We start from the raw sequence: 23,786 nt of genomic DNA on the forward strand, positions 1-23,786 counted from the left end.
CGTTCCATGGCGTAAAAGTGGGAGTCTTTCAGAAAAGATGAAAAGCTGCCAAGAATGACGAAGCATTATATAGGAAAGGAATGGTCGATTGTTTTAGTCGAAGGAAATAGGAGTCTGGTCTTTGTTTGAAGCATGCGGCAGAGAAAGGTCAGGTCAAAGCCATATATGCCTACGGCATTATCTTGATTTGTTTCGGAGGTTCAAGTTGTGTCGTCTCTCGATCTTGCAAATTCTAGTAAAAGAAGTTCAAAAATCATTGCTAGTTTCCGTTTGAATACCGAGAAGTTTTTGAGCAGCATGTGGGTGTATGTTGCACTGACCGGCCGAAACAAATCGGCTGTAATTGCTGCCATCATGACATCAGACAGACCTGTTCGAGTTCTTCAGAAGGCCAATCTTGGGAAGCAAGTAACAAAGTCAGCTGTGGTTGCGATTTTTGTTTTTGGGATCACGAAGCAACTCTGTTTGTAGTTTGCTTAGGAAATATTTAGTTAATTAAAGTCAAATTAGCCTAGTGCATGCAATGTAATCTAAGCTATGTCTTATATATCTATTGTTTTAATTGCAGAAACACTTGTTAACCCATTAAGCAAAGTACTTGAACAGTGCTGATAAACTGAAGAAAACAGTTTGCCCTTATTTATTCAGGTCCCTTGACTTGTCCCTCGACAATGCAATATATTCATCTCTCAGGCTATTATATTTGAGGATCAGGTCATGGAAAGCTTCCTTTTTCTCACCTGGGGTTTCCTTTTTCTTCTTCTGCTCCAACCGAAGCTTCACAGTTTCGATTTGTTTCTTGAGCTCTTGGATCTTCACTGTTTTCTCCTCGTGCTGCTTCTGCAGTGTTTCCAACTCTGACGCCGGTTTGCCTAACAGTTCAGTATTTCATATAACCAGCAAAATCCACACACACAAAAAAAGAAAAACAGCAGCTATAATATAATATAATTAATAAATTAAGTTGATAATTTCTAGATTGAGAAATCATGTTACTTGGGTTGAAAAAAAAATATGCATGAGATCGGGGGAAAAGACAAGGAAGGAAAGCGTTTGAATATGGCATATAAATTATACAAGCTTCCATATTATGTACTTTTTTTTATATAAACATTTGACCCCCCCCAAATATGTTGTGTCTGAATTTATGGGGAAAATATAATTCGAAGTGGTAAGAATTTGGTACCTGCCGAAAGGTTATAAGAGCTACCACTTCTGTCTTCCATGATTTTCTTCCCAGGTTCCTGTTGGACGGCTTCATTCAGGCTCAAATTCAAACAAGCTATAAACTACTTCAAATCCACCAAATAGACTTACATGTTTTAAGCTTGATTTCCAAACAATTTGATGAATGCAGTAAGAAAGAAATAAACAAATACGCCTTGCACATAATGCCATTGGCTAGCGAAGATAATATAGTTTTAAGATCTACATTAGTGCTAACTCTGTTTACGCATAAACAAATACGCCTTGCACACCAAGTCAATGAAAATTAAGATTAAGAAGCTATTAGCTAGCGAAGATAATATAGTTTTAAGATCTACATTAGTGCTAACTCTGTTTACGCATGTAGCTGATGTGTCAACATCAACTCTCGGAGCCGAAAATTAGACGCATAGTTAACATTTATGGCCACCTTGGTATGTTTTTCTTAATTACCAATCAATATACATGCAACACAATCTTAACTAGCCTTATAAGAAAGAGATGAAGCTAAATCCAATGCAAGAAAATCCTAACCTTTTCTCTTTGTTGGTGGCCACACTTCACAGTGAAATGCAGTTGGTGTTATAATGAAAGAACTTCCTCAATTTACGTATACATATAAAGATGGAGCTATGACAAAGAAAGAAGGTTTTTGCAAGTTAAACAGAAAAGAGCATCTTCCATTGATAGAAACAATTATTAAGGCCATAGAATCTCTGGGTACGATCATTTGCTGAGCCCCTTGTTAGTGAAAGTCTCTCCATCTGGTCCTCACATGCCCATGTATCTCTGGTGCTATTAAAAAAGAATCAGAATACTTCATATTTTCATGCTGAGTGATAATGATATCATGCAAATAAGAAGCAATGTATGACGTGACGTCTTTTATTTTTTCTTCAATTTGGACATGCTTTTGAGCTCATGAGACAAATAGGGAAATCAATCATGGTTTCATTTCATGGCACTCAATGCTTTTTGTTTGCTTTTCTGTATTGGCTCAGTTGCCATATGTGGGAACTTTCTTGGAAGTTCAAGGACCGTGTAGATGAAACTAAGTTTCAACATAAAGAAAACTATGAGGTAACCTTTCACGTGTAAGGTTTGTGGGATGGTTGGGAAGATTATAGTCATTTGATTAAGCTACATAAGAAATTTGAAAATTGTATTGATCACTTAAAATTTGTTAAATCAGTAGCAGGATATGTTGAGTTTTTTGAAAATCAAAACTGATTGAATTGAATGAGTGGTAAACTCACTTTCTTCAATATAAATTCTATGTGACATGATCGATGATAAATTGAAAATTTTTTTTTATCTTTTTTTATTTCAACCATTAATTTTAAATTCCTTCAAATTTTTAAGATGCCAAATCAAAAATAATAAAATTATTATTCAAAAACTCATTTTTATTTTTAAAATATTAAAATCCATACTTTTTTAAATATTAAACATAATATCATGTTTTATAATTAATTTAAACGCAATTTTTTTATTACTTAAAATAATTTGAATTATAAAAAGAATTCAAACTAAGATTTATCATAATAATGAGTAATTCAATACTAAATTATTTGTAATGTTGGTTAAAATTTTCATTTTACACTTAAATGATCTGATTCAAATACTATTAGTCCTACTCTCTTTTCAATAAAAATGTCACAGAGGCTTCTGTACTAGAGTTAAATTATATTTTACCCCACTTTATTTAAAAAATGGGTAAATTAGTCCATATACATTAAAGCAAAGAGTAAACTGGTCTTTTATATTAAAATTTTCATCAATTTGTACTGTTTTAAACTGACATGATTGAAGAAAAAAAACCGACAGTAACATGTGGCATATCAAGTGCATCTCATTCTAATATACAATGATAAGTTTCAAATAGTAAAAATGGATAAAATTTTAACAAAAAAAAACCAAATTTTTTCTTTGATATAACATATAGAGACTAATTGCCTATTTTTGAAATAAATGGAGCAAAATGCAATTCGACCATTGCCACAAAGGCCTCCATGATACTTTTACCTAGGGATGTAAATTTGACATTGACGCTCGCAAGCTACTTAAGTTGAACTTGAAAAAAATTTAAATTTGATTTGGTAATTATTGAGTCGAGCTTGTATAGCTCCAGCTATCAATTGAGCTAATTTCTAGCTTAGTAATATTTGACTCAAACGGCTCACGAACCTTACCCAACTTTTTATATTTTTATATTGTTAAATTACGTTATTGCCCTTAATATATATTATTAACCTTAAGCTTAATTACTAAACCGAGTTCGAGCTTGAGTTTAAGTATAGAAATTGATAAACGAGCTTAATCGAGCTCAAGCTCGAGTAGTTCGATTATATCTTGAATCGATCTCGAGCTTAAAAATAGATGTTCGATCTAGCTCGAGTCAAATATCAAACTTCAAATTTTGAGTTGAGCTTGACATTCAAACTTGGCTCAGCTCGATTATACCCTTACTTTTACCCTTTCGTGATAAAAAAATTTATGTGAATAAATCCTGCATAGGAGGCAAGGTTTTGAAATGTGACGAGGATCTTAATCTTTAAGAATGATTGCTTATTATTAGAAAGGAACATTTGGAGTTAGGTAATGTGGAACTTGAATATTTTATTTATTTTATAAATTAAGTAAAAAGGAAAATATTAATTTATATATATAGTATATAGAGTTAATTCATGTAAGTATAATTTAGTTTTTCATGTATAAACGTTATTGTAGAAAAGTTTATTAGTCAAATTTTTTCATGTATAAACGTTATTGTAGAAAAGTTTATTAGTCAAACTTGCTCCAAAAGCTTTATTGTTCAAAAGGTGGCTGATGCCTGATGGCGGCTGTTTTTCTTTTTTACTTTGGTTTCTAATTCATTGAATGGGCAAAAGCAATTGGAAACAATAACTTGGTTTTAAGGATGCGTAAAAATTGTATTAAATATTTAATCCTACCAATTACAGGATTTTGTTTGCCTAATCCTGGTCAATCATGGCACCGCCTCTAATACCCTTCTTATATAGCTTTGCTTTGTAGGATTTGATTCAAGAAGCAGCTTCTTTATAATCTCCCAACGGAATCATGACGAGCAAAATTGTTAACGACATCGCAAGGTCACTTCCAGAAGATATGTTGTCGGAAATTCTCAAGCATGCGGCGTCGAATTCTGCCGCTGATTTCGTCAATGCCAGGTTAAGTTGCAAGGCCTTTCGTGCTGCTTCGAATTACGATCAAATCTTCCAGAACGTTTCAATGGAGAAACTTAACTTCGTTCCATGGCGTAGAAGCGAGAAAGTTTTGCAAAAAAGATGCGAAGCTGCCCAAAACGCCGAAGCTTTATATAGGAAAGGAATGATGGATTGTTTTAGTCTAAGAGAATCTGAATTTGGTCTCCATTGTTTGAAGAAAGCGGCCGAGAAAGGTCACGTAGAAGCTATATATACTTACGGTATTATCTTGATTTGTTTCGGGGGTGAGCTAAGGGAACAAGGGCTTCGAATTATATCTTCTCTTGATCTCACGAATTCTAGCAAAAGAAGAACAAGAATCGTGACCAGTTGCCGTTTAAAAACCGAAAACTTTTTGAGCAATATGTGGGTGTACGCTGCATTGACCGAACCCACACGAATCAGCCGTAGTTGTGATGGTGACATTAGGGAAAGACCGAATCGTTCATGTACTTCTTCGGAAGGCCAAGCTTGGGAAGCAAGCAAAAACGTCGGCTATTGTTGCGATCCATGTTTTTGGGACGGTGAAGCAACTCTGTTTTGTAGTTTGCTTAGGAAATATTTAATTAATTAGAGTGCACGTAATCTATGCTATTTCTTCTGTTAATTGTAGATACCAAACAATATTCCAATTTGTGGCTCAGGTGATTTCAATTTATTTTGGGCCGACAATGATTAAACAAGTTGCAACTTTGATAATGATAAATTTAATATTTTCGTGGATTTTTTTCAACTTCAATTAAATTAGTTGTGCTACAGATTTGAGTGATGGTCCCTAGTCCCAATGGCTGCTACGCACGTGAATGATCCTTTTTGTCGTTGCAGTGAGAGATCCACTCAAAAGGGAAAAAATTATCTAGCCAACTATATCAAGGGACTGTTTGGGTAACAGACTTGTTTAGAGTAGCAGCAGCAAAGGGGAAAAAAACAAGCCCTTGTTGTTAAGTTGTTTGCAGTTAAAGCCTGTTTGGTGGTCTGAATGCGTATCTTCCACCTCAGTTCACAGCTGTTCTACAATTTAGATTCCAATAATCTGAGCAACGGATCGGACAGATAAGAGAGAGAATTTGAAACATGCCAATATAATGTGGGCCAAGTGCTTGTGTTTCTTGACATATCAAAATGAGAGATTTCTTTTCTTTTTGAGATAGATGGGAGGAATTTTAGATTATATTTAATCAAATAAAATGTAATGTACAGTTAATCCCATGTCCATAAACATGCCTGCTGAACCTGGATGTTTGTTTCCTGGAAAATTCTGAAGTTTTAGAGTTACAGGAGCCATAGTCCAAATCAAATTCAATCTTTCATCCTTGGGATCAATCTTTGGTACAATCAAATTCCCCAGGTTCTCACCCCAGACCAATCATAGCCCACAAATAAGGTTTACAATCTAAAGAAAAAAAAAATAATGTTCCCAATTTCAGGCGGCCCTTGCAAGAACTTCGACCCTATCAGGCACATCTGCAGGGTCAATATAGAAACTACCCCTCCTGAAAGTCCTTGGCACGGTTACTGTCAAGACCCCATCTTCATATTTAGCTGATATTCCATCAGTATCTATGGAACCAGGCAGCCGGAATTTCCTCTTGAAGTCCATGGCTGGTTTTGTTGAGTCATCGATGGCCTCGGTCCTAATTATAAGATATCTTGAGTCCTCAACTTCCACTTTTATCTCCTCCTTCCTCACCCCTAATGTATAGTACAAAAAGAAAAACCATGGCATGAAACTAGTTTCTGGTACATAAATTAACAAGGTAAAGGAAAAGAAGATAATGAAAAGAAAATTTTCCATGGCAGAGAGCTACCAGGAAGATCAGCAGAGTAAACGTGAGCCTCTGGGGTTTGAGTCCAATTAACATGGCTTTCAGGAAGAAGCTGGTTGGAGAAAAGGGCAGGAGATGGAAGGAGATAATGATACAAGGAAGAAAGTTGGTATGATGGGAAGGAAAACTCCATTTTTAGTGGGAGGTAACTTTTCTTGGCTGCCTGATGGATATATAGCCATCGGGGTTGGTTTTATAACGAGATAGGAACAGGGTTGTCTGCACTTTTGATAGGCCAAGTGGGCAAGTTGGGGGTCATGGAGGCATTTAATTGACGACCTTATTGGCTATTCAAAGGTTCAATCAAACTTTACAGTACTTTGTATAGTAAAAAGGTTGTTTTTGTAATGACAGACTTGATCTAGCATGGCATGGGCTGTCGAAAATGACATGTTACTTTCACCATACTTGCACATACTACTCCTGAGATTTTAAAAGGGAGAACTAAAATATTTGTTCGTGTACAGATTTCAAACCAAGTATTGAAGTATTCAGGCCCATGTAAGCATTAGGATTGGAACTTGGATGGTATCCACGTATGTATTGTAGGATGAAAAAGGAGAAAAAGAAAAGGAATAGAAGCCACGATTCTCATTTCCTCACGAAACAGTCGTATTATTGCAGTCAAAATCATATATGCCATTGCTAATTCCCTAATGGTCTCAGATTGCTAATTCCCTAATGGTCTCAGATACTTTAGAAACAGTCTTATCAAAATCAAAGAAAACAGAAAACTGTCCGACTATAATAATGAAATTTACCACCAAGTTAAGCAGAATAATATCTGGTAGCTTCAGTCAGAGGAGGGACAAAAAGTTCGTTCACAGCCATAGTTTTTATTAATCAGAAGTGATGGAAAAATCATAAAGTTTACATCATTGTATTCAACTCAATAAGGGAAACAGCCTATCTTGCAATAAGAATTTCATTCCCAGATTGTCTCTCAGCCAATATCTTATCAGTAGGTAAAGCAGCTAACAACATTCAATATATACTTCTAAAATAAAATCATGAAAAAACTTAGGTTCCGGTGTCCAGTGCCTGAAATTTGAGTCATGCATTTACCCCCAACACAAATCCATTGCTGTACGAAGGAAGATTGGTGGAAGAATCGTGATTCTTCACCGGGGAACGGAAGGGATTAGGTGTCACTGGGTGGGTGATATGTAGTCCAGCACCACGTAGAACCTGTTTAGCATTTGCACACAAAATTTCAGATTGCTCAGTGAAGAAAGCAGGGACGCCGATGGCTTTAATCAGATCAAGAGCACCACCCCAGCTGGAATACCTATCCAATGCACAGTTCAGAGCAACTATAACATGGGGGGAAGGCAAGTAGGTGGCTTCTTCCTGATAAACACCCCTTACTAGATTCACCCTAACTCTGCTACTAATTCCTGACGTGGTACCTGACAAGTTTGTCGGAACTTCAGGTCCTACCATAATGATTTGTATATTACCCAACCCGTTTAACAAGTGACTGATTTCAGAAAATGCAGGCATCCAATCCATCTCCCCTTCAGGCCCCAGGTAGTGAAGAATCACCTCCTTTCCCTTTAGTAAAAGATTCTTTGTATTGATACTGAGAGCCGTCAATATATGATAAACGGTCAAAGGGTGGGAAAGAATATCAGCAACAGGGCTCGACAATGACAGGGACCGAAGGTTATAGTACTCGGACCAACCAGAAAGAAGGATAGGGCTAGAGATCCCATCTCGAAGTTGATTGTGGAAGGGCAAATCACCAGGGTATTCTTCATCATCTAGCCCACCCCAAGAATCCCATAACCCACCTTTAACTGGAAGGAGACCAAAAGGGCAGTGAGAGTAGCAACTGCACTTCCTTCTCCACATCCCTTTCTGATGGATTCCCAATGATTCAAGCCATTTACAAGGTTGGGCAGCAGAGCAAGGGAACATGAAGATTTTCATTACAAGCTCTTCTTCCCTTTCCATCATAGCTTTGTACAGACCGCACATGCTTTTATGTGACTCCTTCCAGTGCTGCTTTTGGCAGAGAGAAGTGCAGTAGACCACTGCTCGACATCGCCCACAGCAGAGAGATTGATCTCCATGAACTTCTTTCTCACACATTGCACAATGGATTGAGCTTGAATTTGAGTTTACTCTAATATCCATGAAGGTGACCTCATCTGGAGGCTCTGCATACTTGGTTGGTGTTGAGCTGGTGGTTGAACTTATCTTTTCTTCATATGCCTGACCAGGTGGATGTGAGATTGTAACAGCAACAAGCTCATGACCTCTAGCCATTTCTGAAGGCCACTGAATGTCAACCGTCTCGATAAAGGGGTCAAAACTTATCAACCTTGTCCAGTTTGGACCGCTTTCTTTATCTGCCTGAAGCAATGGGTGCACCAAGGAAATGGCTCTCATGAAAGCATAGACAAACTTCAGTTCTTCCAGGGTAGGATTCCTAAATTGAAGCTCACCAGAAGATGTGCAGCGTGCGACATCAATAACAGGAAACCGATCGTTCCCAGATGCTTCCAATGACAATGACTTGATCATTTTGCGGTTGGAAGGAAACATTAATGTCTCAAGCTCGTACGTGACCCTCAAAAGCTCAACATTTGGAACTCGAATAGTCTCCCTTAAGCCTGTCATCTTCTTAGCATCATTTTCAGATCTAAACATATAAAACCCAATATCCCCACCATCTCCTCCAATGAACTGGGAACACGGAAAAGGCTGTTTTTTGCCTGACCAATCCGAATCTTTCCCGACTCGGACACCAAACAAATGCCCTGGGCGCAATCTTCTCCAAGGTTCAGTTCTATATAAGGCAGCAGAGGCTTTAAATAAGGGCTTTATAAAGTTGGAAGAAATGCCTTCTACCTTCATAAGGCACGTCCCGGATCCAGGACCGAGACCAGGACCAGAACCAAATTGCTCCTGGAATCTATCAAACAGATTCTTCAAATGTAAATCCATTCCGACCCTAGTATGAAATCTAGCAAAATCCTGGATGTCTCTTAGAAAACGAGATAAAAGATAACAATTCCAGTTGCAAAGATGAAATCAGTCAAAATCTGTCAAGAGATCTCATAAGATAATCACTTTAAACCCAGCATTTTCTCCAAGCATATTCAGTAAAGAGCAGCTATTCCAGCAAGTAATTGCTATACACGCTAAAACTGCTTAAAACCTAGAAAGAAGGAAATTCTGACTACCAGGCAAGATGAACGAGTTAAAAGCAAGAATGGAAACCAGTCAATTACCTCAATTTGGAAGACAAAAAGTTAAAAATTCATATAATGTATTAGCTGTACTCTAGAATTCTCCTTCAACATTCAGATTCAAAAGAGTGGAAGAGCTGTCAAAGATCCGTTGCCTTTTAACTTTCAGACCGAAGAGTTTACAGTTTGTACAGCGTACACTTCAAGTAAAAGACCAAAAAGGAAACTGATTCGAGACAATTAGAAGGTTATTGTAAAAACCCAAATTAGCCCATATTTTAAGAAAAAGAAAAAAAAACCCCTCTGATTTCATGTAAAATTATCAAAATATACCTTAAATAACATATTTAATATTTCCTTGACTAAAAGTGATATCTTTAAATTATATAAATTTTGATATGTATTTCTCCTACTTAACCTTTAGTTACCCATTTAAATAGGTAACAAACAAACCTATTTCAGTCATTTTGACAAACACCATATCAGCTTACGTTCCCATTCTTTGAAAGCTTTTCTTTTCCAAACTATTGCAGTACTTTTTCACTTGCTGATAATAAAAAGAACTACGACAGTATTTTCCTAAGCTTTTCCTAACAAAACCTTTCTCACTCAAACCATGAGCCTCGTCGTCAGGAATGGTATACAGTTAAGCGTTATATAATTACAATGACAGTTGCAAATTTTCTGCCCAACTTATGGGTCTTTTTCTCTTTTTATAAAAATAAAAAAAGAAAGAAAAAATGTCCCTGAAACCATGCACAGTTGCACACAATGTCGACTGCTTGATGTTAAAGGTAGATTGCAAAGAGTACCAATTGCAAATAATCCAAATTTGAGAAAGGGTACCTAAACACCACCCCCAATGTCACCTATACTCAGTAATGAATTAAACACTAATCATTCATCAAGACTTTTGACTGTAAAGCTCGTTCCTTTTCTGTTTTTAGTTTGACAACTTGAAAACTAAGATTGTGGTGGTGGGATGGCATCTTTGGCATTAGATTCCACACCATTGGTGTCAGCCGCCATTAAGGAACTAGTACTATCTTCAGGTACAACCATTTCTGGAACAATTTCTTCAGCCGCAGGCTTTGGCTCAGATGGGATGGTTTCTACTCCAAATATCATTACTGGTTGGCTGGTCATTGACTCAGAGCATGAAACTGTCGTAGCAGTTGTGGCAGCCTCACTTGCAGATAATCCATCCATGTGAGACGTGCCAACTCCACCAATTATCTTTGTAGCAAGCTCCAATTCAGTATCTTGAGAAATATCTACATCTTGCCTGGATGAAGCCTGTTTTTCGAACAAGTTGGTTTGAGTGGGTTCACCACCATCGGCTTGAGCTTCAGGCTCAGAAATTTTGGGAGTTTGGTTGTTACCAAGGTCAAGGTTTTTCACATCATCATGAAACAATTCCTGTGACTTAAGATCAGAACATATGGCCTGGTCATCAACTTGAGGATTTGGATTTACAATCTTAGCGGCTGGCACATCAGCAGTAAACATTGCAGACACTGGCTCAGATGTATTAAGTGCCTCCACGCTAATATTTGGTCCTTTCATCTGCTTTAAGGCTTCAAATCCCAGCAGTGACTGATTCCGTCCCACAGCTTTATCTGTCTGCAATCCGGAATCTAACATTCGGTCTTGCAGGACCTTTTGCCCCACGGGAAGACCAGTGTCATTAATTGGCAAGTTACTAGCTAGAGGAATTGAAATACAGGCAGATTGGCTCTTACTAGCAGCCATGGCACCAGAACAAAGCCCAATTTGTAGACCTTGGTCTGGAAGGTTAGGTGCATCGTTTTTATCCTCAACAGGCTTCGCACTTTTCCCTGATGAAGGACTCACAGCATGGAGATGACCCTGTGCGTTTACCAATGGGATAGGAATATCATTTCTTTCATACATCTTAGCATGCGGAGCCACATCATTTTCAGCAGTAATCGGAGTGAATCGCCCTGGTAGAAATGCAACACCCCTAAGGTGCATGTCGGTATCACAAACCTTAACATTAAGAAGGTATCCAGCATCAAATGAACCTTCAATGACACCAGAAACCATCTGACCTACCATTTCATTAGACGTAGGGTCGCTTGTTCCCACACTCTGCTTGTTTTTCAGATTCTCAGTTGCAGGTGTTGGAGGTGTGCTGTCCCGTTGAATACTATCATCCTTACGTGGACGCCCACGTCTCCGCTTTACAGGGGGATTTTCTGTCAAAGATATGCTCGCCCCTTGACTCTGGTTGCTCATCATCCACAAATGGATGCACAACCTCCTTTAAGCTATCTTATAACAAATCCTAGTCAATAATCTTCCTGCGTTTACCTGCAATGATGAGAGTAATAAAAACTTTTGTCATCCATATGCTCAATCGAGAGCTGAATGCACTAGGAAAATGGTAGAAAAACATAGTTAATCAACACTATTACCACTTCTTTTGCCATGCTAGTAAACAGTATTTTACAAGAATCAAATATACCAGACTATATAACGTCAGGTCCTCTGGATTATTATTAACATAAAGTTTGCCTATTGGTGCTATAGCTAAGTGTTCTCTTGGAGTAGGCCCCAGGTTTTGGCCTAATATTTTTATTTAAATAAGTGCTCAATGCCACAAAGGAATTAATGTCTTAATTTTCTCAAGTGACAGATAGTATATAAATGGGTTAGATTTGAACAGCAAAGATCACGTACTCAACAAAAGGAGCTACTGGTGAACTGAGATATGCATATCAAGAAGGTCACCAATGTAATAGGTAGATTCAATAAAAAGCCAGATGGATGCAAATACAAAAATATAAGGGAACATAATTTGGGCACCTAAGCAGACAATAAAGTTACTAAATGCTTCAAAGGTCTCAGTTTGTTTAAGATGTTGAAGAGTTTTAAATTTAATCAATACAAGTTTGGGAACAAAATCACAAAATAAATGCTATGGATGTCAGGACCTTAGACCTTGCCACCTCTACAAATATACCAGGCGGGATAAAATCAAAATATAGATATTGTCTGTGAAGGGTGTATAGAAGTCTAAGCATGACCAAGAATTTCTAGTACAGATTTGATATCATGATGAAGGCCCAAAGTTCAAGCCATAGATGTTGCTTGTTTCGTCTATTCCTTTAACATTTTGTCAACAGCAATGTACCGGTTGGCCATATCTGCCAATGAAATGCTAAACAAATTCCCATTTTTGATCTATGATTTCTTAACCCAAGTCTCACACTATCGAAGGATTTTGAGACTTGAGATAACCAAAAGTTCATCCTCTAAACAATTTCCAACATGATATGATACTCAATAGAGCTACAACTTTGATGTAAAAAGAGAATATACGGAACATCACAATCACCGACAAAAGATGGAAGGGACAGTTCTAATATCTATGCATAACAAACATAAAAACATGGAATCATTCAATAAAACAACGCACACCAACCTACACCTTTGATGACCTTTTTCCAACAAAACGACGTAATTCTTGGATCAAGAAACACCCTCAAATATGAGAAAATTTGAACCCATAATCATAACCCAAATCAGGCAAGAATGAACATAGGAACACCCTGTTGAATACATTCCTAAGTTACAACGAGTCCAAAAGAACAAAACCATCTTCTTCACAATTTAAAGAGGAAAATGAATCTGTCTAAGTTAAGAACTAAGACACAATCCCAAATACAAGTCTCTTACTCATTCAATCAAAATGTAAAAGGAAAAGAAAAGAAAAGAAAAGAAAAACAAACTCAGTAATCAAAACGCAACGACATAAGGTAAACTACAGTTTCTAAAAGAAAAGAAAAGAAAATTAACGTACCTTTTGTTTTTACGAGAGATTCCGAATCAGTTAGTGGAAAATGGGTGGTGAGCTCATCAATAAACAAATCGAAAATTTGCTGATTTTTCTTCTGATTTCTTTGGAGTGGCTGTTTAGTTCGCGGGATAATATAAAAACCGTAATGCGACGAAACATGAAAGGCAATCAAGTGTTTTTGGGCCATTAGTTGGGCTTCAATTCGTTAAATTGTTAAAAGAGAAATCGACAGAAAAGAACATGAACTTGGCCCAAAAAAGAAAACTGGACTTTTAGCCTGCTCGAACCCAAAAATAAAAATCGTTTAAATCACACCTGGTGGGACTCGAACCCACAATCGTCTGATTAGAAGTCAGACGCCTTATCCATTAGGCCACAGGTGCTTTTTTTTGTTGGATGGAGTCACACCTATATTTTTACCTCTATTTTCTTTTCTCCATTTTACAAATGGTTAAATCTGTTTTGATCCCTCTAATAGCTTAAATTTGATATTTAAACTACATACTTTAATTTCTCACATAATTTGGTCCTTATAGCTTTATAATGTTATTAATTAGTCCAAATAGTTAATATCGTTAGTTTTTCAATTAAAATATACGTAGTTATATATAACTTGAATACCTAAATTTTAAAAACCAACACATGACTTTCCATTTCTTTTAGGTTTGCATAAGATTTTTTTTTTTTTACATTATAAGACAAGGGTCAAATTTTAATTTTGACTCTATACTATGTTGAGACTTGTGATTTAGTCAATATATTTTAATTTTGGATTAATGGTAAAAAGGCCCCTGTATTTTGGGGTTTGTTCTAATGTAGCCTTTATACTTTCAAAATGTTCAATTAACCCCTGTACTTCATTTCCGTTAGCTAAATGGCCCCTGATCCTAACAGCGTCAGCTTTTATACTGATGTGGCACGCGGCCCAATCAAAGGATGCCACGTGTACCATTGTTGACTTTTTGACTTAAAGCTTAAGGACCATTCAGCAATTAGTCCTTTTTTTGAGTTTTTTAGAATTAAATTAAAAATATAAATTTTATTTTTTATAACAAATCTATACTTTGTCCTTTTTATTTTTTTTCCTTTTCATTTGTTAGTTTTTCCCCTTTTCGTTTCTTCTTCTCATCTGTCTTTTGTTCCTTTGTTTTTTCCCTCTTTCTTCTCACCTTTCTCTCTTATTCTGTTTTTTCCATCTTCGTGTCATCTTCTCTTATTTTGTTTTCCCTCAAAACCATCACTGTTATTTTGATACGTAACCCCTCTCCTTTCTAATCTCAAAATCAAACCAAGGTTTTGAATGGATTTTAATATTTGGGTTAAATTTCCATTTTCTAAATAAAAAATGGTTAATTGCTCATAAGCGTCTAATTGGGCACAAGCAACGCCCCTTGGTTCATGTGCCCCTTTAACTAACAGAAATAAAGTACAATGGGTTAATTCGACATTTTGAAAGTATAGAGGTCACATTAGAAAAAACTTTAAAGTATAGGAGTCATTTATGTCATTAACCCTTTAATTTTTTACATAACTTATAGCATCATTAATTAATTTAAACAATTAATATTGTTAACTATTTCAATTAAGTTACTACATTAATTTTTTAAAAGCACTGTTTTAAAAAAAATTAGTCATTACTATTTCGATTGAGTGATTTATAAAAAAAATTCTAATAAATTTTTTAATATTAATTTTTTATTTTTAATATTACACTAAAAATTTTAATAAAATTATTTTAACAACGATAAAAACTAAATCTAACTTTTTAAATCCGAAAATAAAAAACTAATTTTCAAATATGAAAACTAAATCTAAAACTCTTACTAATACGTGTTAACTTGATGGGTCCTACAAAAAAAATTCTGTGGCGAGTGCGTGTTGCCCACAAGACCATCTAACAATATCATAGCCAAGAAAAATTAAGACAAAAAAAAAAAGAAAAAGAAATTAGATAGAAACCAGAAGCTAGTCATTTCAAATTTCACGTTTGTTTTAATTTCCTTTTATTTATTGTTTGTTTGTTTTCTGGTGCTTTCTTTCTCTATCCTGAAACCACAGCCGTAACCATGTCTTCCTTCCTAGCCAACGGCATTTCCAGCTTCTCACCACAGCCTACTTCCGATTCAACCAAGTTCCTTAAAGGCTTCTTCCCAAAGCTCGATTCCGTCAAATCCATAACCCCAAAACTCCAAAGTTCAAGGCTTTTGAAGGTCAGAGCAGATGTTGGTTTCGATCCTCAAACTCTCACGTCAGATCCCAGCTCTTCATCAGGTAAATCCTACGATGACAAAATCCAGGAAATTCTTCGAAACCGTGATTATGATAAGAAGTTTGGCTTTACTATGGATATCGATTCTTTTGCGATACCCAAAGGGCTTTCTGCAGAAACAATCCGTTTAATTTCTTCTTTAAAGGAAGAACCTGATTGGATGGTGGAGCTTAGGTTGGATGCTTATGAGAAATTTTTGAAAATGAAAGAACCCAAATGGTCTGATAATCGGTACCCGCCGATTGATTTCCAAGATATTTGTTATTATTCTGCGCCCAAAAAGAAGCCAGCTCTGAATAGCTTAGATGAGGCTGATCCTGAACTTCTAAAGTACTTTGATAGATTGGGTGTCCCTTTGAATGAACGTAATCGATTGGCTAATGTCGCCGTTGATGCGGTTCTTGATAGTGTTTCAATTGCTACTACGCATAGGAAGACCTTAGAAAAGGCTGGGGTCATTTTTTGTTCGATCTCCGAGGCAATTAGGGAGTACCCTGATTTAGTTAGGAAATATTTGGGGAGAGTTGTGCCTAGTGAGGACAACTATTATACAGCTTTGAATTCAGCTGTTTTTAGTGATGGGTCGTTTTGTTACATTCCAAAGGATACGAAATGCCCGATGCCAATTTCGACTTATTTCCGGATTAATGCATTGGAAACTGGGCAGTTTGAGAGGACTTTGATTGTTGCTGATGAGGGAAGCTTTGTGGAGTATTTAGAAGGATGTACGGCGCCTTCTTATGATAGGAATCAGCTTCATGCTGCTGTTGTTGAGTTGTATTGTGCTAAGGGTGCAGAGATTAAATACTCCACTGTACAGAACTGGTATGCCGGTGATGAGGAAGGAAAAGGAGGGATTTATAATTTTGTTACTAAGCGTGGACTTTGTGCTGGAGATCGTTCGAAGATATCCTGGACCCAAGTGGAGACGGGGTCTGCAATTACTTGGAAGTACCCAAGTGTTGTTTTGGAAGGTGATGATACGGTGGGCGAGTTTTACTCTGTAGCACTCACAAATAACTATCAGCAGGCAGACACGGGTACAAAAATGATACACAAAGGGAAGAATACAAGAAGTAGGATTATCTCGAAGGGTATTTCTGTTGGACATTCAAGAAACTGTTATAGGGGGCTTGTTCAGGTTCAATCAAAAGCAGAGAATGCTAGAAATTCATCACAATGTGATTCAATGCTTATCGGCGACAATGCCGCTGCAAACACCTACCCTTACATCCAGGTGCGAATATTTGATTTTTAGACATCTTTCTCGTATATTTTGTGAAAATATTTGTCTCTGTACAAGTTTTTATTGATATTTTGTGTATAGAGGTGATTCCCATTTCTTTCCTATTTGCTTTTCCTGTTTACCCATGTAACATAGTGCTGCAAACCTCAAACTGTTTGATTGATATTTTGGCATACATATGTTTTCCTTTCTATCCAACTTCTTGTCATCTGTGTCTGAACTATATTACTCCTTGCTGAAACAATGTTGACTCCCATACCATGCATGCTCTGTAATATCAATCCATTACCGTGTTTTACCAACTAGAGCTTTATTCAACCTCTTATGAAGAAACAGTGGAATGCCAGTTGGGATAGAACTTTATTCTCATTATTTTTTTTTTGAATGTTTGTGCTGTAATAGTTACTTTTCCCACAGTGCCATTACATACCATTTATCGTTCATTGTTGTTATTTGTTGTATCAAGAACCTAGATGCTCCATTTTGTTACTCACGATTGGATTGCTGTCATTAAACAGGTCAAGAATCCATCAGCTCGTGTTGAGCATGAAGCCAGCACCTCCAAAATTGGTGAAGATCAGTTATTTTACTTTCAGCAGAGGGGAATTGATTATGAGAAGGCCATGGCTGCCATGATTTCTGGATTTTGCCGTGACGTTTTCAATGAGCTTCCTGATGAATTTGGTGCTGAGGTGAACCAACTCATGAGTCTGAAGCTCGAGGGATCCGTGGGTTAAGTATGATGAAGGTTTTATTCAACCGAGGTCAAGTTGGACAATGAAATAATTTTGTCAATGAAATCAATAAAGTTCAAGCTCTTAGCATCTTTTTACAAATGACTAGTTAGCTGTAATGTACTTTGCTGTTCCTGAAGTGCTGTTTAGTGTATTTCCTGGAATATACCTCTGTGTATATATTTGATCTCTTAAACCATGAAAAACTGTGTTACATGCATTTTAGTAGTCCATTATGTGTATTGCCGTGGAGAGGAATAAGATCAATAAGTTTATGTCAATATTACCAAATAATTATCCTTTTTTTTTATGAGTTTGCTTTTTTGTAAACTGTCGGTGTAATTCTATTATTCACCAGCAATGTTAGAATCTTGTTTGTTGCATTTCTAATGGGAAAGTTAACATCAAAGTTAATAAAACTTGTTTGTATTTCCAGCAGGTTATCCCTTGAACCATTATTATTACTGTGATGATGATGTAGATACCAGCAGACCTCTTCTATCATTCCCATGCTTGTCACTTTCTTTGTTAATTCTCAAAAGAATTTAGAAATAATTGGTCCTTTTTATTATTGAAAAACAATTTACTTTTGAGTCAATGGCTTATCAGCACATAATTGGTAGGCTGACTCATGCTTCAGGAACTGTGTTTGATAATGTACAATCTGAACATAACTAGTCGGTAGACACTTTGTTTGCTTACAAAAGATGCTTCATGACATATCATGGCGGTGGAAATTTGGTCTGTTTTATATCGGCTACCTTTGACTTTAATATTTCTCCTTTCTGTCTCTGGCCCAACCCGACCAATAAAACACCGAAATGATATCTCTGTTACACTCTTCACTCTTGAGTTCTACTTTCCATATATGGCGTTCTCTCAGACCTATCAATAGCTGGATCATATGCGCTGATCCAGCTTTCCACCACGTGCTCCATTTCTCCTTGCAATTGGGATTAGGATAAAGCCTTTAGAGTGGTCAACGTGATTATTAAATTTATAAAAATAACCGGAATTACCATATGAATAACTTGATTTTATCTTATTTTGCAAGAAATGTTTATTTTGTTACATGCGGATGAATAAACTAACATATCCTGATCTTGTAACAGGAAAACATTAATAACAGGAAAACATATAAGGTCTAATTAAGTAGAAATACCCTCAATTTTCATTGATAATATTTCTTCATTGGATTTCTATAATTTTCAACGATTAAAATATATTTACATAACTAATTCAGGTCATAATCTTCGACGTACTTCATGCTTAATCTGCATTCATTCATTTATTTTTAAAATAAAATAAAACCCAACCTAATTTGATAAGTTCTAAATTAACCTGCATTCAATTAAAAGCTTAATAATTATCTTATCTAGTGGCATGTTGTTTCCTGAGCATTGCAGCCCAGAGCAGGTCAGTTTTCACATTGAAAAAAGCCAGCTAATTTAAAACCTATATTTCTCCATAATTATTGTTATTTTAAATTTATCTAATGAATATTGCTTCACATGTACAGCTTCAGCACCATATGACATCCTCATAGCTTAGATACATCCCCCCTATAAATATTGCTTCAACCTAAGGTCTCGTATTGTTTCTCTTTTAACTCCCTCTCTGGTAGTAGAATCTTTCCCAAAAAAACAAAAATGGTGATTCTGAGGAGATCAAATGGTTACTCAAAGGTGGATAAGGAAGACCCAGAGGAGATAATCCATCGACGAGCTCAGTTCTTGATCCACAAAGTGCTGGAGCGAGCAGATTGTAGAAGAAAACCATCGTTTCTACGAATCAGACTGTGTAGGCTAAAGGTGAAGATCGGGAGAAGATTGAAGAAGTTAAGGAAGAGTGCGTTGGTTAGTATTTCGGCAGCAAGAACTGGTGTTTACAAGCAGGTTATAGATCAATTGAAAACATGGAGACGCTTGTTTAACCCTGCTAGTCATCATGGAACCATTGCCACCCTTCCTCGCCCTTTGTTAACTTGAAACATATATATATGTGGCCTTTATATTATACACATTTTCTCTGTGTTTTTTTTTTTGGTAAAATATAAGAATGATTCGTGTTTTCTTCTTTTTGGCAATAACAAGTTTCTTCTTCTTTTTCCTTTCGTATCTCGGCATTGCTTCATTTTTCTTTGTCGCCAAAATTAGAGCTTTCTAGTGGGTTAATTTGTTTGGTTGAGAATTGAATTAGATCATCATTTGGAAAATTCTTCCTTTCCTTTTTTTTCCTTGATGAAATAAACTCAAAATTGGATCTGCAAAGAGCATAAGGATAATACAAAGACATCATGAAAGAAAGGTTTATTTTACAAGTTTTCTTTGTAATAGAGGACAAATCCTTGTTCCATTGATATTTTTTCTTTTTTTCAGATGAACCCCAAAATAAAAAGTGAGGATTATGAGATTGTGATCCTGGTTCCAGCTAGGTGCTTAGAAATGGTAAGATCCAAGCGTGATTTATGATTGACCCAAGCTGAGATTTGAAGCAGCCTCTCACATGGGTTTCAACTTCGAATTAGAATCAGCAATTTACTCATTTACTGAAATGTTGGCCATAAACCAAACAGCCGAATTAAAAGCTTGAAAACGATTGGTACTTTAGTGAGTGCTTGAAGGATCTAGCTACAAACCAGACATTTTCCCTCTATCCTTATCACGCCGGACTGTCCTGACTGTACTCTCCCACGTCCCCAATCAATTACTTTAATTATTGATTCGCTCGATGCCGGTGCCCAATTGGCTTCTGGTCAACCCAATGACAACCACCCCGGTCTAATTAATGCTATTTAAACATTTAAGTATTTATATTGCTTTTTATCTATTTGGGTTCTTGAATAGCTCATTGAAATAGAGTATTGTATGATTCTATGAATATACAGTCAAACTAGCAATAATAAAAATTATTAGTTACTCAAACTCTTTTGGCACTCATGCACTCATCATTGTTCATGCACTGCGCACCTATTAAATAAAACCTCGGGACCACGTTGTCCCCTCAAATTTCGTATGTCAAAAGTCATGCTTCACAATTCTTACGGCTACGGGCTTCCCGTGATTTTGACTGAGGTTAGTTGATGTTTATGTACCGTTGGTGATGGATTGGACTGGTAAGTTTTTTTTGGGATCGATGAACCGAGTTTTATATGGGTTGAAATTTGTGGCAAGACGAAAGTGAGTTAAAAATAGAGTCGAGCTTGTGGGTCTGAATCTTGATGCTTACATCAATGAATAAACGAGATTTTGTAATGGAGAAAACAAGGGTTCAAGTTTAGCAACGCATAATACCAGTATTTGAGAGTCTAAAGAGTAGGGGAAAGTTGGTAATATTTATTGAATTAAAAAGGCAAACAAAGGGCAAAACACGTCAAGCAGATGCAAAATACACATACTCGCCTGAAAGTAAAATAAATTGAACAAAATAGAAGCCAAAACCAGAACGAAAACTCCCTTATAAATTCGCAATCTTCATAAATCCCCACAAGTCGAGGACACCGTTCCACAAAGTTGCCCATATATCACCAAGCAGGAAGTCGATCCACCAATCCGTGAAAAGCCAGTCCACCGGCTACACCCATCGCCAATAACATTCTCAAACCACGAACCTATAATCACAGCAATTAAACCAACTATAAAATTCAAGATTTAGTAAAAGATCACCCTCAAAAAATGAAAGAGAAAAACCATAAAAGACATTATCTCTGACATAAAAATCAACCTATCTTAAATCTTTCTTCAACAAGCACTCCTCGAAGACTCGACACAATCTTTCAACTTCGGAATGGGACAAATACCTCGACTTGACAACCCCTCAATCGATAAAAAATGCTAATGTTAGAATAAAAAGAAAGAAAGAAAGGATACACCAAACCTCAAGAAAACGAAATCAATCCTCTTATTGATCCAACTTCAGACTCCTCTCCTCAATCTGCACTAATTTCTTGATCACCTCTTTATCATTCTCGATAACCATGATTATAGAGATATTAATAATAAATTTTTTTATTCAATGAATCAGAATTGTTGATAAAGAGAGACAACCAAATCAAAATTGTTAATAAAAGGGGTCGGGATATTTATATAAAAATACATATCTAAAGAGTGGAGCAACTTTCGATAAATATTTTTAAATTTGGATATTTTAATCATCAAAATTTAAAGAAAACAAAATAAATTATTTAAGTTTATTTTTTACCTAATTAATATTTAGAAACTATTTATACTTAGATATTACAATTATTAAATTTTATTTTTACCAAATTAATATTTAGATACTATTTCGTATTAGTTTACTAAATTAAACTAAATATATCACTAAATATATCATTAAAAATTATAAATGCTATAAAAGAAATTAAATTTAAAAAAATTAAAAAAAACTTTGGGGGCCAAACACAAAATTTTCCTTTTTCTAAATACTAATCATAATCTTAAAATAAAAAATATATAAAATTTCAAAAAAGCTAAAAGAAATTTACAAAATTTAGACATATGGGGAACTGCCAACCCTCTTGATTTTGCGTCTGTTATTTATATATTTTTAATATCCATAATTATATTATTGTTATTATTAATGATTCAAAGTGTAAATCTTTTAAGTTAATGAGGAACTTTCTTTTATTATATTTTGATGTCGTAGAATTATATTTAAAAATAATTTCATATATATGTTGCATTTTTAGCACTTTTATCATATTTATGGAATTAAGAAATTGAAATCAAATAAATGATTAATTAATAAGTTGATGACATTTTTTAAGAAAAATTTACATCGAATTTTTATTATTTTAAAATTTATCAAATTATATTTACTTTATCTTTTATGTTAAATATATTTAATTATTTTAATAATTAATAACATAATAATAAAAAATTTACTTTCAAAAATATATAATAAAAAATTAACTATCATTTTGTTACCTAAAATTTTTAATAAAAATTAAATAGTATATTACATTAAAATAAATTATAATTTCTATCAGACTAATATTTTAATAATAAAATATTATGATAATAGGTTAATAAATCCTGTCGAACATTTTAAGCGTAATAACGTAAATCTATATCTCTACCAGCAGATTATAAGGTAGAGTAAGCTTTGATGTTAATCAACAACTCCAACCTTTATTTTAAGTCCGTCAATAAGTAGTCCAACTTTTGGGGTTTATCAAGTTTTGTATGAGATTAGGATCTCCTATTAATCAAGCAAGGAGTTCAACTTTTTTAACTTACAAGCAAGTTTCACAAAAATCACATTTTATAATATAAGTCTTTGTTATTTAAAATTATAAAAATATCAATATCAATCCAACTTAATTTTTATTAGCAATAAAATTTTAATAAAAATAAAATAACTTTTTTCATTATAATACGAGTTTAAAAAAACTAAAACAAAAAAAGCAAATGATTTTCTTTTATTATCCAAAGTTGCTCTACCCCTATTGTACGACCCTTTATGTGCCCCACCACTAATTTTTTGACATGTGGATTAATGAATATTGAGTAAATTAATGGATCTTTACTATTTCTCTTGTTCCCTTTTCAATTCACTCCTCCTTCTTCACTTCATGTTCTGTTTACAAATTCTATGGTTAAAAGTATAAACACTAACTGATTTAATTAATTTATAAATGTTGGTGACACATCGAGAGATCGGTTTTGGTGTATTATTATTGGGCATTTTGGCTTTTGGGAATTACTGGTTTTGTGCTACTTTTGCCTGTAAATATTAACATATATGAATTAAAACAGCTTGAGTTTTTTACATCATGAGATTATAAAGGTCGGATTGTAGTTGAATTTCAAGCCTAAAACAGCTTCAGTTTGTTAAATTATAAGAAGTTTGACTGCTAACGGTTTCATGGTGGGATATCTAACTCAAATGTAATAATAGAAATCAACTTTTAACTTCAATTGTTTAGGGTTAATGACATATAAATAAAGAGAAAGACATCTATTCTTAATTAGAATAGATGAGATTTTTTGAGAAAAACTTTTCTTCCTTATACTTTTTAATAGAATTATTAGTGTTTATACTTTTTTAACCATAGATTTTCTAAATACAACATGAAGTGAAGAAGGAGGAGGACTAAATTGAAAAGGAAACAAGAGAAACAATAAAGTTCTATTAATTTACTCAATATTCATTAATCCACATGTCAAAAAAAAAAATAGTGGTGGGCGCATAAACTTTTGCAAGGATACTTGCATGGCGCAAGATTTGTTCCATTCCTTGAAAACGTGCATGATTTTG

At 35.1% G+C, this 23,786-nt stretch overlaps 7 protein-coding genes, 1 long non-coding RNA gene and 1 other non-coding gene across 12 annotated transcripts; 3 read left to right on the forward strand and 6 right to left on the reverse strand.

The window, feature by feature from the left end:
- Nucleotides 1-526: 526 nt before the first annotated feature.
- LOC107958259 (uncharacterized) lies at nucleotides 527-1,931 on the reverse strand. Of its 3 annotated transcripts, none has more exons than XM_016893971.2 (3): nucleotides 1,741-1,931; nucleotides 1,187-1,244; nucleotides 527-872 (listed from the first exon to the last, which is right to left on the reverse strand). In XM_016893971.2, exons 2-3 carry the CDS (start codon nucleotides 1,224-1,226, stop codon nucleotides 637-639), a joined length of 276 nt encoding a protein of 91 aa, XP_016749460.1. In that variant the 5' UTR covers nucleotides 1,227-1,244; nucleotides 1,741-1,931; the 3' UTR covers nucleotides 527-636. The 3 variants fall into 3 exon arrangements, with proteins under 3 accessions (XP_016749460.1, XP_016749459.1, XP_016749458.1); XM_016893970.2 differs by lacking the exon at nucleotides 1,741-1,931 and adding an exon at nucleotides 1,318-1,734 and having other exon boundaries at nucleotides 527-857; XM_016893969.2 differs by lacking the exon at nucleotides 1,741-1,931 and adding an exon at nucleotides 1,318-1,729.
- Nucleotides 1,932-4,287: 2,356 nt separating this feature from the next.
- LOC107960738 (putative F-box protein At1g67623) lies at nucleotides 4,288-5,007 on the forward strand. Its single transcript, XM_041111881.1, has one exon. The coding sequence runs from the start codon at nucleotides 4,288-4,290 to the stop codon at nucleotides 5,005-5,007; it is 720 nt and encodes a 239-aa protein (XP_040967815.1).
- A 580-nt stretch (nucleotides 5,008-5,587) lies between these two features.
- LOC107958262 (15.4 kDa class V heat shock protein) lies at nucleotides 5,588-6,532 on the reverse strand. Its single transcript, XM_016893974.2, has 2 exons — nucleotides 6,242-6,532; nucleotides 5,588-6,125 (listed from the first exon to the last, which is right to left on the reverse strand). Exons 1-2 carry the CDS (start codon nucleotides 6,390-6,392, stop codon nucleotides 5,857-5,859), a joined length of 420 nt encoding a protein of 139 aa, XP_016749463.1. The 5' UTR covers nucleotides 6,393-6,532; the 3' UTR covers nucleotides 5,588-5,856.
- Nucleotides 6,533-7,075: 543 nt separating this feature from the next.
- On the reverse strand, nucleotides 7,076-9,986 carry LOC107958260 (zinc finger MYND domain-containing protein 15). Its single transcript, XM_016893972.2, has one exon. It carries the CDS (start codon nucleotides 9,209-9,211, stop codon nucleotides 7,313-7,315), a length of 1,899 nt encoding a protein of 632 aa, XP_016749461.1. The 5' UTR covers nucleotides 9,212-9,986; the 3' UTR covers nucleotides 7,076-7,312.
- A 285-nt stretch (nucleotides 9,987-10,271) lies between these two features.
- On the reverse strand, nucleotides 10,272-13,409 carry LOC107958261 (uncharacterized). Of its 2 annotated transcripts, none has more exons than XM_016893973.2 (2): nucleotides 13,283-13,409; nucleotides 10,272-11,790 (listed from the first exon to the last, which is right to left on the reverse strand). In XM_016893973.2, the coding sequence occupies exon 2, from the start codon at nucleotides 11,716-11,718 to the stop codon at nucleotides 10,420-10,422; it is 1,299 nt and encodes a 432-aa protein (XP_016749462.1). In that variant the 5' UTR covers nucleotides 11,719-11,790; nucleotides 13,283-13,409; the 3' UTR covers nucleotides 10,272-10,419. The 2 variants fall into 2 exon arrangements, with proteins under 2 accessions (XP_016749462.1, XP_040969590.1); XM_041113656.1 differs by lacking the exon at nucleotides 13,283-13,409 and adding an exon at nucleotides 12,905-13,170.
- A 180-nt stretch (nucleotides 13,410-13,589) lies between these two features.
- On the reverse strand, nucleotides 13,590-13,662 carry TRNAR-UCU (transfer RNA arginine (anticodon UCU)). Its single transcript has one exon. It is a non-coding gene; the product is annotated as a tRNA-Arg (tRNA).
- Nucleotides 13,663-15,215: 1,553 nt separating this feature from the next.
- Nucleotides 15,216-17,809, forward strand: LOC107958263 (UPF0051 protein ABCI8, chloroplastic). The gene is made up of 2 exons (XM_016893975.2): nucleotides 15,216-16,785; nucleotides 17,313-17,809. The coding sequence occupies exons 1-2, from the start codon at nucleotides 15,346-15,348 to the stop codon at nucleotides 17,529-17,531; spliced, it is 1,659 nt and encodes a 552-aa protein (XP_016749464.1). The 5' UTR covers nucleotides 15,216-15,345; the 3' UTR covers nucleotides 17,532-17,809.
- Nucleotides 17,810-19,177: 1,368 nt separating this feature from the next.
- LOC107958266 (uncharacterized) lies at nucleotides 19,178-19,516 on the forward strand. The gene has a single exon (XM_016893977.2). The coding sequence runs from the start codon at nucleotides 19,178-19,180 to the stop codon at nucleotides 19,514-19,516; it is 339 nt and encodes a 112-aa protein (XP_016749466.1).
- A 1,332-nt stretch (nucleotides 19,517-20,848) lies between these two features.
- LOC107958267 (uncharacterized) lies at nucleotides 20,849-21,615 on the reverse strand. The gene is made up of 2 exons (XR_001700600.2): nucleotides 21,405-21,615; nucleotides 20,849-21,138 (listed from the first exon to the last, which is right to left on the reverse strand). It is a non-coding gene; the product is annotated as an uncharacterized lncRNA (long non-coding RNA).
- Nucleotides 21,616-23,786: the final 2,171 nt, after the last annotated feature.

Source organism: Gossypium hirsutum, chromosome A05 (genome assembly GCF_007990345.1).
Source record: "Gossypium hirsutum isolate 1008001.06 chromosome A05, Gossypium_hirsutum_v2.1, whole genome shotgun sequence".
Lineage (NCBI taxonomy): Eukaryota > Viridiplantae > Streptophyta > Magnoliopsida > Malvales > Malvaceae > Gossypium > Gossypium hirsutum.

What these genes read in the sequence shown, in the direction of transcription:
- LOC107960738 (XM_041111881.1), top strand. Translation starts at nt 4,288, where the DNA reads ATGACGAGCAAAATTGTTAACGACATCGCAAGGTCACTTCCAGAAGAT.
- LOC107958260 (XM_016893972.2), bottom strand. Translation starts at nt 9,211, where the DNA reads ATGGATTTACATTTGAAGAATCTGTTTGATAGATTCCAGGAGCAATTT.
- LOC107958263 (XM_016893975.2), top strand. Translation starts at nt 15,346, where the DNA reads ATGTCTTCCTTCCTAGCCAACGGCATTTCCAGCTTCTCACCACAGCCT. An exon ending in ACACCTACCCTTACATCCAG is followed by an intron (nt 16,786 to 17,312) that starts GTGCGAATATTT and finishes GTCATTAAACAG; the next exon opens with GTCAAGAATCCATCAGCTCG.
- LOC107958259 (XM_016893969.2), bottom strand. Translation starts at nt 1,398, where the DNA reads ATGGCATTATGTGCAAGGCGTATTTGTTTATTTCTTTCTTACTGCATT. An exon ending in GGAAATCAAGCTTAAAACAT is followed by an intron (nt 1,245 to 1,317) that starts GTAAGTCTATTT and finishes GCCGTCCAACAG; the next exon opens with GAACCTGGGAAGAAAATCAT. An exon ending in CTCTTATAACCTTTCGGCAG is followed by an intron (nt 873 to 1,186) that starts GTACCAAATTCT and finishes CTGAACTGTTAG; the next exon opens with GCAAACCGGCGTCAGAGTTG.
- LOC107958261 (XM_016893973.2), bottom strand. Translation starts at nt 11,718, where the DNA reads ATGATGAGCAACCAGAGTCAAGGGGCGAGCATATCTTTGACAGAAAAT.
- LOC107958262 (XM_016893974.2), bottom strand. Translation starts at nt 6,392, where the DNA reads ATGGAGTTTTCCTTCCCATCATACCAACTTTCTTCCTTGTATCATTAT. An exon ending in TTACTCTGCTGATCTTCCTG is followed by an intron (nt 6,126 to 6,241) that starts GTAGCTCTCTGC and finishes ACTATACATTAG; the next exon opens with GGGTGAGGAAGGAGGAGATA.
- LOC107958266 (XM_016893977.2), top strand. Translation starts at nt 19,178, where the DNA reads ATGGTGATTCTGAGGAGATCAAATGGTTACTCAAAGGTGGATAAGGAA.